Here is a 17,315-nt window from a genome sequence, read left to right on the forward strand (position 1 = left end):
GCGCATTATCCTTGTGAAGCTTTGTAGCTCATTACACCTCATCGTCGACTGCGCTCATTTGACTACGACGGACGAGCCTGCGTGATGTGAATTTCACTGCCTAAGATCCTTGGTGTGCTGTAACGAGGGCTAATAAAATATCACCGCGAACTTCTGAACAAACGAGTCGCAGTTTCGTCTGCTATCATAACTGATCGCCTGTCACAATATTAATCAGTAGCGTTCCTAGACTCCGCCCCCACAGGCACCGTGCTTCGTTACCCGATAGTAAGTGTCTCCTGGTACCTCGTATAATTCCAGCTCCCACTTCAAGTAAGTACCATCCTTTAGAACTGGCAATTAATAGTTTCGAACCCAGACGCTCGCAGTGTGTGTTTGTGTGTGTGTGTGTGTGGGGGGGGGGGGGGGGACGCGTGCTAACACACTCGGAGCCCTCGTTTACGCCGCTTCGCAGCGGCAGACAAGGCGCCACATTACAAAAGAAAGCTAATCCGAGCTGTCTATGTAACTAGACCCATTCGCTAGTCATTCGATGAAACGTCGTCGTCTCGTTTTCATTCGCTAAAACTGCGTTCGATCAAGTGAACGCCTCGCACTTATTTCGGCTTGGCAGAGCCGCGCTGCCGCAGAAAGGCAAGCAGATCGCGAAAATCGGTCTCAAACATGCCACGAATGTAATGTCGTATACAAGAAGCCAACAATCAAGCATTTGAAAGCTACAAGAAAGCAGTAGCGAAATATTTACTACGCAATGAACCCGGACTGAAACGCGGATGTCAAGGGTCAGCAGACACCGAGAACATAATAATAATAATAATAATAATAATCTTTATTTGACAAGAAAGGTTTTCCCTTATTTTCCTTGATCGAGATGGGTTCTCGAATGTTCACGACATCTTGCCTGTTGAAGAACGGGCCGCAGAGGCTTCTGGTGAAGACATCTTTCACGATGTGTCGGTGCATTCGGACAGCCTGCCGCATCCAGCTACCCAAAGCAACGCCGCCAACGCAGCCCCCCCTCCCTGCCTGCCAGTTCTTTCCGCGTGGTGGCGCGAGCGTAGATAAACATGGCGGCGCCCCGGAATTGGCGCGGACACTGGTCTATACGGGGAGAAACTGAGGCAGTGGAGGAGATGAAAGCGCAAGGGGGACGTCACAGCTCCAAGCACCGATTGGAAGGATTAGAGGGTAGACGGAAAGGCTAGACGCCCTTTGCCTCCATCCACTGTCTCCCTCCAGTCAGAGCAAAGAAGAGCATCGTCTGCTCCTCGCGCAGTGACTCGCGTTTGAACACCGGACGTAGGCGTTCGGCGTTCGAACGCGCTCAAACCGCGATTAAAAACGAGGGCAGCTCGTCTTGGCCTACCCACTCTCCTTCTAATCAAAGCTCGGTACTCTGACCACCCCGCGCACCTCTCATACTCTCCTCTCTCTGTGTTCCTCCCCTTATTGTGTACGGTGTGGAGTCTGTGGGTTCACCTTGATGTTGACGATGATGTTCTCGTCCGGTGTCACGGATGGGTGTATGGCTACGACAACGTCGCGGTATCCTCCGTCCGTCGTGTCAATACGCACGCCGCCGATAAGCGGGAAACACAGAGCCGCCACCAAGGGCAACGATAAGGTAGCTGCCTTCATCTCGGACCTAAGAAGAAATAAAAACGCCGTTGAAGCACGTGTTGTATACGGTACGCTAATTCAAACACGCATACGGCAATCAAAACCGGCTGAGGAGCATCTATGAGGGGCGGCACTTCGTCTACCTCTTTCGCGGAGGTGGCGATGACGTCAGAACGGCGAGATCTGATTGGCTGGATTGGAAGGATACTGGGTGGACCTCGAGAAAGCTAGGATTGAGGTGTACACACTATCCTTCCAATTCAGCCAATCAGAACCAGGCGTTCTGATGTCATTGCAACCCGTGCTCAAGAAGCACCCTCCGCATATCCGCCCACAACTAAAGAAACGCGTGCCGTGGCGACTTCCTAACACGTTATCATCACATCGCAGCCAATGAGATTACGGCATTGGTATCAGAACCCGGAAGACCTAATCACAAATGTTTGGTCACCGAGAGCTGGAGAAACGCAGGGCGTCACTTATCACGTTAAAACTTGTCTGCTACCTGGTTCGTTCTCCGGAGTTCTTATCGGCTAATGCCGCGTTCTCTTTGGCCGAGGGGCAATAATGTGATACTCAGGACGCAGGCGCCGCTCCCTCCGTTTTTGAAACTGTCAGTAACTATGGAAGCGTGAACGTAAGAAACCAAGCGAGGCGTTTCTTAAGGTGTCCAATGCTACAAAACGTTATTTCCTTCCTGAGTTGTAGGAGCTTCGTATCACCAACCTGTTCATGGGTGGCTTTGTAATAAACAATTGTTTTACGCTCCGTTTGAGTAGATTGGCGGCGGGACAGGTTTTCTCCCCGCGAGCTTAGTAGACGTCTAAACCGCGCTCACGTGGCAAATGCATCATACAAAAGAAAGTCTGCCGACCCCCTCTGAGGCGTGTTTTCCTCTCGTCACATATTGGCCATACAAACACTGTCCGCGGACATGGTCGAAGCATATACATGTCTGAAGGAAACATGCATGGTTCGAAGATGCGTGAGGCGTAGGCGCAGGTAATTCTCTCGCGTCTACGGAGAACACCGTGACCTGTATGATGTAAAAGCAGTGTGACTACGGCTTACGAAGTGTTTAGCGAAATCGAGAAAAAGAAAAGCACGTTTTATGGTATCCTCTTCGATGCTCGGGGTCCATGGAGAAAAGCTTGCCTTGGCGACTTACCGTGCAGGGAAGCAGCGACGAAACTGGCAGATGGGAGCGCGTGTGTGCAACTGATACCGCTCTCGGCCGCTACTCGGTAAGGGACCGTTTTATATGGAAGCTGTGACGCTGCCCGGATAAGATAACCGAGCTGCCCCCGCATGACGTGTTGGGCGATGAGAGACGTATAGGGAGGGCTACAACTTAAACGCCTCACGAAGAAACACCTTTTTTTTATCGCGCAGATTTCACGAGTTTACCTTAAAGGGAAGATGGGGCACTTCTACATTTGAGAAAAAACGCTTGAATTGCGTTCATTTGGCCTTTAGAATAACAGATATCACAATTATATTTCAATACGACGCGCCAGAGAGCCATAAGAGCAGTTTGAAAATAGGGCTGAAGCCCCGCCTCCCTAGCCTTGGCAAGCCAAAAGGTCCGTCGATGACGTCACGGACAGCGACCATCTTTCGCGTTTTTCTCGCGTTTAAAAATACTTGCGCGGCAAATGGTTTTGGTATTCGGGTTCACGAGGTAAAAATACACTAGAATTCACTTCTAACTCATTTTTTTCAAGAAGCTCCGTAGCTTCCCTTTAAGAAGAGCGGCATTCCTTCTCGCCCACTTCCTCAAGCGGCTCTACGTTCTACACTCGGCGAGAAAGTCAACTAGGGGCCCTAAACTTGTCAAACACAAAGTTGGAGCCGAAAGTTCGCCGAGCGCGCCGATCGGACGCTGGCGACAAAAGCGCGAAGTCATCGTCGCGATAGTCCAATCGGTGCGCGCCGTGAAATTCGGCCCCAACTTTGTGTTTGACGAGCTTAGAGCCCCAGGCCCCAGAGTTTGGCCAGCGCCGCGCTTCACCTTGGCGCTGACCAATCGCGGCAGTCAGCGATTCCGACAAAATAGCAGAATTATTTCCCAACGCGCCCCAAACACGTTTGAAGCAGGTTTATTATACAAATGCATGCTCTAAAGAAATTTCTTGCATCACCATTGTGAGGGCGGTGGACGATCAGTTTGATGAACGCTGTTGCATCCACAGACCATTTCGTCGACACTGCGACGTTTCAGCGACCTATCGTTTCATCGAAAGGTTATCGCGTTCGTTTCATGGGAACATGTCTCGAGGGTTCGCCGAAAGCGTCTTTCTGCGTATAGATAACCTCGGTCTCCGGCTTCCGAATCGTAGCCTATCTTGCCGAATCCTCGATGATTCCAGTGAAACCTTGTGAAAACTCGGACCTGCGGTAATACTGAACTTTCCCCGAGCTTAATATCCAGAGAGATAGCCCATTTAAAGTCGATAGCAAATCGGATGAAAACAAGTGGTGGGCAAACTTTTGGTGTGTCATAGAAAAAAAAAAAAAAGGGTGAAATAATGTTGTAGTTTTAAATTTTGCTCTCCTCGAAACCTTTAATCGCAGGAGGGGGCAGTAAACCAAAGACGACTGTCGTTCCCAGTCAGAAATGTTAACCTAGCTCCCGCTGCAGTTAAGTAACAACGTTTTCACCGAGGTTATTATTGGCCAGGGCCCTGCAATTAGTAGAACTGGGCTATTTTTCGGTGTTTCGGGAGAAATAGCAAATCATGCAAATAATAGGGCGTGGGCTATATTTCGGGAGTGGCGCATCTCTCCAGAAATTACGGTAGTAACAAAAAATACGTCGTCGACGAAACGTCACAGGAGTATGCGTTCACGAAAATTTGCAGCGTCGAAGAAATTTCCGCCTCCGAAACGTTCTTCACGAAGCGTGTTTCGATTAAACGTGTTTAACGAAACGAGAAACCCACGTGAGAGGACCGTCCTACAAAGTCAAAACACTCCTCAGAAACTGTCCTTTGTGAAGAACAGCGCTTATTCTTTCACTTCAAGGGTAGGAACAAACCGCACAATTTTCAGTTTTCTGATGTGGTTACCGCCGGGTATAGATGGCTTACACTTCTACAGCACGCACTTCGCGCCATCAAAATTGTTATTCTCAGCAAGAACAATTAGAAATGACCACCGTCATTGGCGATCACGTCACGTGCAAGCCATGAATGCCCAAACAAAACTCTCTGATGTTACGGCCCTGCGGTGCGCTGCTGTCCGCTCTGCGCATTATAAAGCCTATTGCGCATGCGCAAACTCTTCATCTCGCGCGAGTCTGCTTTCTGCGCACGCATAGCGTACGAAAAGCACGTACGGCGTGTTGGTGTATTGGCGACTGCAGCGAAATCGACGGCCCCTAACGGCTAGTGCAGAAAGCTCTAGCGAGAGGTTCGCTCGCAAGAATTCTCAAGCGAATCTGATAGTCACAGCGCCTGGCGCTGTAAAGACGAAGCCGTGAAAGTATATGTTCTAAAAAGACGCGTTGAACACGCAAATACCGATACAAAGTGTTCTGCAGGTTAACGTGTGCCTTGAACGCGATGCAAGAACTGCTATTTTTTTCTCTCGATTCGTTGGCTAATGAACAACCAGAAAGCGCAGTAATTTTCCCATGAATTAATTATATAAACAAAAACGAAAGCTCTGCGCTTTTTCGTCCTATCAGCGGCTCTGTACGGAGGCACAATAAACATTCCACCATTCCAAGACTAAAAAAAGAAAAAAATATAGCAGATGCCAGAGTAATGAAAACTTTAAAAGCATTGATGCTAAATATGTATCAAAGTCCAAAAATAATCACTTTTAGCCAAACGCAACTGATCCAGTCACTAATATTACTTAAGAAGTAATTGAGTTACATCAATATAATTGCTGTAATTAAATTGCGGCAAAAGTTTGGAATACCTGTCGTTTCTCCCGACTGCATTCACTGGCTGTTTGGCTTATCGGTTATACCTTGGCTAGAAGTCAGAGCGCAGTCAAAGGCTATGGTCACCGACAATCTGACAACGGCAGGGAAGAGCTTCAGCTGTTCCGGTTCCAGCGCTAGCCTCCTACCTTCGACGGCGCTTTGGGGTTACTGCACATACAGCGCACGCGCGAGGCAGAAGCACGATTGAAGGTAAGGATCGCGTGTTGCAGCGTTCGAAAGAACCCCCTGTCATTCTCATTCTGTTGGTAACCATAGAAGGCGTACCAACACGTCCACATGTATTACTAAAAGCGGAAGGTAACGGCGCATTAACTGGGTTTAGATTGACCGATGAAAGCAACCGCACAACAAGATGCCATATATGCCATTCCGTTGCACTTTTAGTGCTCTCTGATTGGCTTCCATTACAAACCTGAGACAAGGAACAATAAAAACAAATGGACACGTCTCTTGACTCGGGTTTGTAATAGAAGTTATTAACCAGCGGGGCCTAGGTTTTTACCTTTACTTCGCTTTGGTTGGCCTCATTGAATAATTACAAGATGTCTCGCAACCTGAAACCTTTGATCGAGAATCACGACAACAGAGAGCTATTGCGTTCGAGGCGGATGCGTCGCCGTCCTCTATTTTGTTGCATTATCAGCCCGTAATACGCCCCTCGAACTGTCTTCAAAAGTTGACGCAGATAGGGGAAAGGAGCATATTATCTTTACAGACGAGAAAAACTGCGCATAAGGCATTGTTGTCGACTGACTAACGGACGTTATCTGTTGACTAGCTAGCTGGTTCACTCGGAGTGATTGGGTGTGCGCCTAACGCGGGATGATGAGGGTTAGTTCGAGCCAATGAGGCGCCGAGGATGGCACGCGTCACAGCGCTTGTAGCATTTGAATCGGGTAACGGTATGTTTGGAATGTGTGACATCTAATCGCAACCTGTAGCGCAGCATTTGGGCGGGGATTGTGTTCGGCGATGCGTTGTTTGTTTTTGTGTAAAAAAAATACAGACAAACCGTAATCTTTTTTTTTTTAGACACCTGGGCTTCTAAACTTGTCAAACACAAAGTTGGGGCCGAAGTTGACGGAGCGCACCGATAGGCCAGTACATATTGTTAGTAACCTTCGAAAGCTTAAGGAAAAAAAGCGTGCTTGAGGCTATTTTGTTTTGCTACCGGACAAAGATTGTTCACTGCCGCGGCTGGACCGATGACCGGAGCCATGAAGCAATTCTCCTTTTACACATGGGACTTTTAGCATAGGGTACAGTGTTATGCCCGAGTAGGGTAAGTAGGGACTATGACTCGATTGTTGCCGTATGTGACGGAACCGTAGTGGCTGCTCTATATGGCCACCTTCTGGCGCAATGTCTAAATTTATTAATTACGTAGTTAAACGTTTGGACCATATGGCCTCATTGAATTTACGAATCATACTAATAGCCTAATAGGGGACTTTAATATCGATCTATCGGGCTCGGATCCGCTCTGCGGACAGTTCCTTGATACTATTGAATCGTTCGGGTGCAATAACGTTATTACCGCACCAACAAGAATAAGTCGGGATAATGCAACCATAATTCATTTATTTATTACAAGCAACCTACCGAGCGAAACAATCTCTAGAATGTCCGCCTGTCCAGTCAATGATCATTTACCTATATTTAGCATTTTTCCTGCTCGTCGAATACGAATAGATACAAAACACTCCGTGGCTGTCACAGTTTGTAGGAGTATCAATTCTGCCAATATACCGAAGTTCTACTACCTCGTTTGAAACATTAATTGGGATGGTATACACACAGCGAATGTAATGCCGGTATATGCTACGGAACTTTCATAACTACGATTAAATAATCCTATGACGAAGCGTTTCCCTTGCGAAATGTTTAGCAACATAAAAAAATGAGAAAACTATGGATTACCCACGGTCGACACGCGGGCTTGACGTCACGGAGCAGCGGCGGCGCTGCGTTCGCGCCGGAGCCGGGTGGTGAGGGCAGAAGGGCTTGCGTTTTGCATGGGCGTCATAGCATTTCAGCCTGCCGCAAGACTGTGTAGCCGTTAATTGCACCTAAAGGTACAGCAAAAATAGCGGAGTAAGTTGCCACAAGCTCCCGGTGGGCTCTGAAAGGCGCAGAAGGTGGATAATATCCTAGGATCGAAAAAAATGGCCGCCTCGCGAGGACGACAGTTTGTGCCGCAAGCACTTTCTTGAAGGGAAGTGCGGCTTCCATTTCAATCTCCATCCCGAGGCTTGCTTATGTGCAGTAAAACCGTTCTCTGATCGAGACCAGATGGATTTTGTTCCTACGGTGCTCGCGCGCAGGGCACCGGCCAAGCGAGCGTCGGTGGCTCGCTACCAGTGTTGGCGGCAACGCGTTACAAGTACCGGCGTTACCGGTAAAGCGTTACTTCTTTCGGTAACGTAATGACGTGCTCGTTACTTTTTCAAGACAATAACAGGAAACGTAACCACGTTACGTATTTCGTATAACGCGTAACGTAATTACGTTACTCGTTATATATTCTTCCCAAGACCTGAAAAAAAAGTAATTTTCTTTCGTGCTTTCATAGTTTATCTTATTTTCAGCCCAAATGTAGCCGACGCTACGAGCTGGTGCGTACAACCAGGCATCGTCAAAAGCTCATCATCGTGGTGTTCGTCATGTTTCTGTGCGTGTCCTACCATCGCTGAACCAATCATGAACAGAAAAGGCACAGTGACTTGCACTTGTGAGGCTACTTGATTAGTCCCATGAGGTCGTCGCGTTGGCTGTGCCTGGATTTAAGCTGAAACGAAGTATAGGCGACAAGTCATCAATTATTGCACTACATTTTACCTACCTTCAAAAGTCTGCTCGTTTTTTCTCAATGCCAAAAGTTCCACTTCAGAAAAACCCCAACGACCACGCTCTTCGTCCCAATATAAAAAAAACGATGTCGCCAAAAGAAAAAAAACACTTATACCGTCAATTTATAAATAAAAAGTAACGCAAACGTAGCGTGCGTTACATTTATCGGTAACGGTAACGCGTTCTTTTTATTTTGAGGTAACGTAGGTCAGTAACACGTTCCTTTTATTGGCAAGTAACGAGTAACGTATTCCGTAACTTTTTTTTCGGTAGCGCCTACAAGACTACTCTCTACGCCCGTGCTACCAAGCCGAAGGAAACCGGCGGCAGTTCAGAAAAAGCGTTACCGCTTGTCGTGCCTTGTGGTCATGAGAGTAAATAAAAATATCATGCCTTGACTTGATGAACGCTGTGTGTAATTAATCAATTAACAAATACACTTTCGTAGGCCAATAGTGTGCTGATCCACTGTGCTAATCCCGCCGGCTATGCGGAAAGCGGCTCGAAGCAAATTGTAGGCCTCCAGAAGACTGCACACCTGCACCGTGTCGGCCGTGAACTGCTTCAGCGAAAGCACTAAATAAACGACAACGTGAGCCATCGACGTCGGTGGCAGCAACCTCATATCGGAACTCCAGCAGTCCTTGTTTACGGCGTACGGATCGTGTACGCGGGAACACCGTCCACGCACAGTTTGTCTCGATCCCGCTTCCGTTCAAACTCGGGTAGCGAGGTCAAATAGTCGGGCACAGCATACGACATACGTTGACAGGAAATACTACGCACAAATAAATCTATAAAAAAAAGGGTATCACCTTACACCCTTTTGTCCCATATAACACACCTCAAAACTTCAGTTCGACGTACAGCGCACTGCAGTGAAACAGACGGCCAAAAATTTTACGATTGGCTTGATAACGGTGCGATATAACTTGTTAAACGAACTAAAGTACGTATCGAAGACCACACAAAGAAAACACTGAGCTTTTGCAGTAGTGCCAAGAAAACCCCGATTATTTTTTTCATACTCAGTAACACGTAGACTAGCTATTTTAATAAGTAGTACCACACGGCTATCAAGACCCTCGTAAAACTTGGGGCCGTCTTTTTGACTATAAAGCGCTGTACGTCGCATTGAAGTTTTGGGGTGTATTATATGAGACAAAGGGTGTAACAATACACCCTTTTCTTCTGAGAGTGTGGAAGCGTCTCTACAACGTCAACAACGAGCGCACGCCACTCAAAGCAATGGCGAAAACACGGAGAGCCTGGCCGCTTCTGCCCACATAGCCACTGCGCATGCGCGGCCTTCCGGCCGTCTTGGTAAACAGAGCTGGGCCGCGTGTCGGGCTATAGAAGAATAAATCGGCGAAATATGCTCCATGATAGTTTTATCAGAACAAAAGATGAGTTGGTGGAACGCGAATTTAAAAAGATAAGGAATAAGTTAAACGCAAACGTAAAGAAATCACGCAAGCAGTATTCCGGCGAAAAATTCGCGCCCGTTTATAACGATCCTGAAAAAGTATGGAACGCTGTACACTCTCAGAAATTCCTACGCGTCTGCTTACCCGCAAAACACTTGAAGAGCCAATCTCTGCGACCTACGAAATCTGCGCAATGCAAGCATGACGCTTTGCATTGCATAATGCCACAGCGCAGACTTCATTTTTAGGTCGAAACGGATGTTCCCCCTCATCATTCGCTCAGCTGATTTCGTAGATCGCAGAGATTGGCTCAGTGAGTGTTTTGCCTGTAAGTAGACGCGCAGGCATTTGTTAGAGTGTATGCGGTATCTTATCCCCCAGCCCCACAGTGTACTTCCAAATGAACTGGTAATTGATGGTATCTCATATTCAAATTCCCTCCTTACTAACAAGTTTAACGCTTACCTCTTAGGTTGTGGCGCCTGCCCCACTTCATCTTCATCTAAAGGTTTTCCCGCTCATTTTAGTTCAATGGTGGTCAATTCAATCCGAGTGCCATTCAATTTACTTCAAGCGCCATTCAATTCAATGCCAGCACTACCGGACTTAATCTCGGGTTCGGTTAATTGAATCCGCAATATATACATGCACGCTTTGTCTTTATTAATTGTGTTTTGCATACACTTTTGAAAAAATTGAAGTAATTATTAGAGTTGATCGTCTGCTAAGATCTCCGCTTTTCCACTTGCTTTCCTTCTCGCCACGCAAAAACGCACTGCATGCGCATTTGCGACTAATCTCCACAGGAGGAGTCCGCCATTAAAATTTCAACGCTCTCCATGGTCTGAGATGGACCCTCTTTGCAATCTAGCCGCTCTAATAAGTGGCCATGCACGTTACGCCGCCGCGCGGCAAAAACAGTTTTTCTTTATTTTGATAAATATATATATTTTTTATCAGGTTTGCTCGCTTGCTTGTGTAGCTTGCGTGCTGGCGCGCAGAAAGTTGTGTTTTCTGGGTCAACAGCAGGGTGTCGAACCGTAACCGGAACTGAACCGCTTGTTTTGCACGGATCGCAACAGAACACGAAAAGAAATGTTCGGCGCCATTTTGGAGCGGAACCTGAACTTGAGCAAAACAAAAGAACCGTCCAGGAACCTGTTCGCCAAACAGTCCGGGCGCCCATTCGCGCAGCGCGCTGTGCGCCAGAAATTTTGAAAGGCTCACGGTCCATACGCACATCTGCGTTTGAGCGCGGTGCGTTCCGTAGCGGCAAGCGGACGCGTTGCGTTGCGAAGAGCGCTTGCGCCATGCTTGTACACACGGTCAGGCTGACACGCATTCAACTGCAGTCAAGAGCGAATAAGAACGCGCTATCGTCGCCTCACCAATGGTAAGCGGTATCCACGGCAACATGGCGCCGCCCAGCGACAGCGCCGAAATGTTCGATCTTGGGACAATCCGGCTGGCTTCCCCAACATTTTGTCGAACTTGAACATCGCCAGCCATGGAAGACCAGTCCCCATCGCACCCCAAAACGAAAAAGCGAGCACTGCTAGCGGAGAACCAGATACGTCTCGCCGAGTCGGCCGAGTGGCGCGAGCGGACACGTCACCCTCCTCCCCTCTCTCGGCTTCTGATTGGTCGAACGCACCGCAACGGTTCAAAAAGTTGAGCGAGTCTCTACTCGCTTGCGTCGCGCTGCCGAGCGTTGCGGGAAGGCGCGCGTCGCACCGCAAGCAACCGCTCCTGGCCGCAAGGACTCCGCAACGCACTCAAACGCGTTAAAACTCGAATGTGCACGTGCAGCTTTAGTTTCCGCTGTGTGGCAAGGTGTTTCCACTTATGCAAATATTTATGTAACCATATTTTACAAAGACGAAGGTAAATTACCGCTGTTAATGACTGTCACAAAACCCGCCTGAGCCGCTCACGAGCGTGCAAAAAGCCGCCACCGCCTGTCGCCAAGATGTCGCATCGAGCCGAAGCGGAAACAACAACGCACCATCAAAATCGGCACATACCACGGTGGATCCGACGCCATTTCGTCGGAACACGTTTCAGAAAACGGACTCGCTTTATCGAAGCTTGATTTAGAGAAAGCGGAGACCCAGTTTAGAAAAATGCTTTTTTATCGAAAAGGGGACGCTGATATAAAAGAAAGGATCCCCTACTTCGCGCGTGTATCACAGCTTGTTATCCCCCCCCCCCCCCTCCCTTCCCGTTTACGGCGCTTCGCGGCAAAAGTCTGCGGCGGCTCATCACACAAATGTCAACCTACCTGCCTCACTCGTACACGCCGCTTTGCGCGGCTTCGCTAAACCGAGCTTCACTTAACCTCATGCCGCCGAGCTTACGCCGGCGGGAAAAAACATAGAAATTTTTTACGAGACTCCCGATTCCCCAAGCGACCAACACGCGGCAGGGGATCGAACGCAACTACGGTTGGTCGGACGCCATTTCATGGAAACACGTTTTAGAGAACGGGCACCTTTTATCGAAGCTCGGCTTATAGAAAGCGGAGCTTCAAATTTGTGAAACACGTTTATTGAAAAATAACGCTGCTTAAAAAAGGCTTCCGTGCTTAGTGCGTGTGTCATGTGTCACTGGGACGCGTGCTACCACACCCTTCCCCGCCCCCGCCCCCCGCCCCCCCCCCCCCCCCCAAAAAAAAAAAAAAAGAGTTACACGGGGCGGAGTCCGACCCCGCGGAGCCACCGTGAGGCCCAGAGAAAGACGAAGAAAGTTCTAGCATTGGAAAACACCAGGCCTTTCGCGTGATTCATATCCACTGTGGCGAGAAAGAAACCGTTGCCGAAGAAGCGCAGCGCCAACGCGGGGCTTTCGCCTCCTCCCCGTCGCCAACTTTCGAGACGGCGCCCTAAAAAGACTATAAAAGAAATAGGCGCGCCGTTGACAGGTGGTCGGAATGAAACAACCTCGCAAGCAATGTTGTGATGGCGCTTATCTGCATTCGTGGTCCTGGGTTCACTCGGTCATCTGCAATCGGCGCTCACCTGAACTTGGTTGTAACATGTGAGCGGAAATCCAACATTGTTTTATTACATCGTATGTTTCTCGTGGAATTCGTATTCTTGTGAGATTATATAGAGTAGGAATTTGAAGTAAGAAGTAAGCAGTTTGTGAGCTTGTTTGGTCAGACTGCACAGTGGGGATTAGAATACCCAGGTACACGGAGCTAATTTGCTGCGCTCTTTCTTTATCTTTATGGGGTTCACTACGGTGGATGGAGCACCATTTTATTCAAACACGTTTTAGTATTGGGCACGTTTTATCGAAGATCTGTTTACAAAAAGCGGAACCTCACTTTAGAGAAACGCCGTTTATCGAAAAGGGGAAGCAATTACTAAAACAGTATAACCTACTCCACAAGTGTATCTCAAGTCCGCGTGTAACCCAAGCCCCACCCCCCTCCCCCCTCACCTTTTTTGGTTCACGCCGCTTCGCAGCCACAGTCTGCGGTTCCTCATTACAAAAACGTTAACCCACCTGGCCCACCCGTACTTTGCGGTGGCCGAATTCGCTAAAAGGAGGCTCATCGCCATTTTCTCTAGTTTCTCCATAAAGGGGTCCTAAAGGAGAAAAGGAAACAAGAGCGTCGGAAAATCAGTACGCCGAGCTCTGAGTGGAATGATTAATGGGTAGACCTAAAGCTAGATGTCTTTGTCTGCACTGCACTCGTCGAAAGCATTCGAATGCGAGAGCCAAACGGTGGACGCTGGCGTTCCGCGTACTATAGTACGTTCGACGAGGGCAGTGGAGACAAAGGCATCTAGCTTTGGGTCTACCCACTAATCCTGCCAACCAGAACTGCGCGTTCCGCGCGCTCTCGTCTCCACCTCTGACTGAGTTCCCTGGCGCACAAATGGAAGCCCTCTCAACCAGCATTCGCTCGTGTTCTCATTCGTGTCTCAACCAGCGTTCGCATTCGTGTTCTCCGGTTTTCGCAGAGATTAAAATTCTGGCTCGTCAACACAACAAAGTGACTTGAGAAATTTATGAGGCGTTTTTTTTATTTCTACCTACGGAGCAGACACGTGTGTTAGTGCCCCGTCCGTGGCCTTGGCGGATGACAAAGTGTCTTTCATCAAGAAATTCGACAGGTTTGTTTAAGTGTTCGGGCGTGCCTCATGGGGGTGAATTATGTTTCATTTATCTTGCATCTTTTATGTTTTCCTTTCTGTTCCTCGCTGGAAGAAACTTCACTTGCCAAAAAGTGTTGCGGAATCACTTCTCAAAGTGTTTAGAGGTATTTCGAGGTTGAGGAAAAGGGTTACGTCCCAATCCGGCTGAAGCCTCAATTCGGCTATTGCCTCAATTCGGCTAGAAGTTTCAATTCGGCTGAACGTTCCAGTTCGGCTACATCTCCAATTCGGCTAGAAGTTTCAATTCGGCTGGACGCTTCAGTTTCGCTAAATCTTCAGTTTGGCTACAAGTTTCAATTCGGCTGCATGCTTCAGTTCGGCTAGATCCTTGTTTCAATTCGGCTGGACGTTCCAAGTTGATCAAGCTAGACATCCAAGCATAAGGTGCCCCCAATTTTTTTAGAGAGACGTTAACTATATCTGCATCTTGCCTTAACATTGCAACGTGCAAGCTCAGATCAATAAGTTCAAGCAGCTACGAAGGCTTTGGGCACAGAAACATTTGTGTTTGTTGTTGGTTCTGTAGAGTTGCTGTGCAAACACCAGGTCTCTGCTTCAAAGAAATTTATTCACTTGCCCAAAGAATGGATTACAGCAGTCCAAAGGTTGCTTCTTCCAGTGCTGGCCACTGCTCACGTGAAAGGGACAGGACGCCCTGGCTGCTCCTACGTCGAACTGAGTTGAAGAAAAAAAGAAGATACCTGCATCAGTTATGAGACAAAACAGTATGGTAGGGGCTCAATCCAGTGATTTACATCTTCAGGAGGCTAAGGAGAATGTAACAGTATACCTGTAATTTTTTTCAAGGTCACAAATTTGACTCAAGATTGGCTAAATACACCAGTAGCTATGACTGACCTCGTAACCAAAACCTTACGTCCGCAAAAAATTGTTTGGCGACATTGAATTTTCAAATTCGGTCCTCATCATATTTTCAAAGTGAAAGTTTCTACTGGCAGTATTAAAAATATGGAGGCTCGGGCAAGCTGGTGTTGCATACTTTTCCACAGCGCGAAAAATTCGCAACCAAGCACAGGCACACACAAAAGGAAAAGACATTCATGAAGCTCTGACTTGCAACTCAGACTTGTATTATTTCTTCTCTGCCTGCGCCTGTCTTTTTAAACAATAAGATTTTTTTTGTTATTTTTGGTTTCATGTGGATGCAAGATAATTCAATTATTTTTTGTAATAAATCTGGACAAGGTTTAGTGACACAGTTTTCTTCTAACCTCGAAATCTTTTCAGCTTCAATAACTTCCCTAATTAGTTGAATATTATTTTTACTTATTACGGGGCAATGATTTTAGTTCTGCTTGACATCTGCAATCTTGGCAATGTATGCCTTACCCCCGAATTCATAGATGTGACTTGCTCTGAAGTCGAGCTTCAACTTGCTCAAGTCCGTCTTGCGACGAGCAAGCGCGCTTCACAAACGCACCTTAACTTGAACCGATCTTGAACGGAGCTTGAAGCGAACTTGAAGTGCCCAAATTTCAAGACTGGGTTGGACCTATCTTGAACGCGACTTCGTAGTCATTTCAACATGGCGGCTTGCTGATGTGATGTCGCATATGGGATCGCCGCGTTCAATATATGTGTCCTGTAATTGCGGTGTTGCCCTCGGTGACGGGTATTTTTCGCCGAGAGAAGCGGCCATTCCTCCGTGATTGAATGCATCCCACCGGGATATGCGACGACGAACGGCAACGGCGCGGGAGCTGCTCGGCCGCGACTTGACGGCCTGATCCGAACGGCGACAACAGGCGGCTGCCGCTGATACCCAAGCTACAGTTGCTCGTCACGCTGCGACTTTTGCTGGCAAGATGTTTCTAGCTGTCAACACTTCACAACAGACGGCGTGCGGCGCAATCGGGAGAGTGACGCGTCTCACCGTAAGGCATCTGTTGCTCGGACTGCTCGGACTCGTCCACTTCCCCGGCGCTCCCGAAATCATCCGCCTCCTTCGAGTAACCGGGTTCACGCACGCGTGTATAAAGAGCCCGGGCCCCGGTGGCGATTATGCGGACATTTATGAGAACTTCAAAGCAGTTGCCTGCATAAACTATCAGGTGGGTTCCCCCGCTTACCGAAAATAAACAAGTCTCCAGAGCTTCTGGCGCGAAGGACCTGAGCAAGCATGTGTGGTGCGCACGCACGTTTGCTGATGCAAGCTCTTGACCCCTAATATGTAACGTTCCCTGTATGCATGCTAGCAGTTGTTAAAAACAAAAAGCGCCAAAAAAATACAAGGACACAGAAAAAGAGAAACAGGACAAGGCGCATTGTCCTGTTTCCCTTCGTCTGTGTACCTGCATTTATTCGGCGCTTTTTGTTTGCAATGAACCAACTGCCCCAAATATCCACTTTATTGCAGCAGTTATTCCCACTTCTTTGTTGTTTGTGCTGGATTACTAGTTTAAAAAAAATGACGTGTAGTATGTACTTGCCCCCTGCGTCAGTAAAATAAATATGAAAAATCAGGAATGCTTTCTAGTTTGGTGTTGCCATGCATTTCAACTCCTCAAGTGATCTCTGAAGGGTCAAATGGCTGCTTAGAACAAAATTGGTCATATAGCTGCTGAAAACTCACTCGAATCCATTTACAGATGCGACACATTTCAACAAATTTTTTTTAACAAGTTTTGATGTGTTGTTTCACTACTGTATTTGTTCAGTAGCTGTTCACCACAAAACATTATACTTCTCGAATTACATCTCGCTTAAAGTTAGTCGAAAGGCTTTGCTGAAAGAAGGCATATCTTCTTTTCTTAAGATTTCTGCAACATTTGACAAGTGGATGTGTCGAAAGCATTGTTTAGTACTATGCTGAGGAGTGTTTACCAACTTTCCCCGAAACAATATCTAATGAAACAATAGCCACCGGTTTAATTTTTTTTTTTTTGCTCTAAAAGATTTATTACTATGCACAGGTTTGCACCAAGCTCGATTCGCGGGCACAACACTTTTGTGCCCACTCCACAATCAAAATATTATTGCCTCGTGAAGAAAAAGCTACATCACAATTCTTCCACTGCAATAAAGGCGAGACAAAGTGAGTTGACCTTTTTTATGATTGTTCACTTGCACTAAACTTCACACCCATGCACATATTATCTGCATGCAACCTCCATAATGAAGATGTTGGGATGATAATTTGTCAAATTCTTGAAAACATCATATATTGTCTCTCTGACTCGTAACATTTATTAACTGATTCAGGTACAACACCGCCCAAATAAAGACTCGCAACACTGCTGAAAGAAAAAAACAATCCCTATGCCTCGTTGGGTAGTT

At 47.4% G+C, this 17,315-nt stretch overlaps 1 protein-coding gene across 1 annotated transcript in view; it reads right to left on the minus strand.

Moving 5' to 3' along the window:
• The window catches only part of LOC8030955 (calcium-activated chloride channel regulator family member 3), a 29,976-nt gene extending 18,674 nt beyond the window's left edge, over positions 1–11,302 (minus strand). The window contains exons 1-2 of the mRNA XM_029970494.3: positions 11,241–11,302; positions 1,480–1,645 (exon numbers count right to left, since the gene is read on the minus strand). Of these exons, the coding sequence (XP_029826354.3) occupies positions 1,480–1,638 (159 nt within the window). The 5' untranslated portion in view covers positions 1,639–1,645; positions 11,241–11,302. The remainder of the gene's footprint in view (positions 1–1,479; positions 1,646–11,240) is intronic.
• Between the last annotated feature and the right edge of the window lie 6,013 nt (positions 11,303–17,315).

The sequence above is a fragment of the Ixodes scapularis genome, unplaced genomic scaffold (genome assembly GCF_016920785.2).
Source record: "Ixodes scapularis isolate PalLabHiFi unplaced genomic scaffold, ASM1692078v2 ptg001477l_1__unscaffolded, whole genome shotgun sequence".
Lineage (NCBI taxonomy): Eukaryota > Metazoa > Arthropoda > Arachnida > Ixodida > Ixodidae > Ixodes > Ixodes scapularis.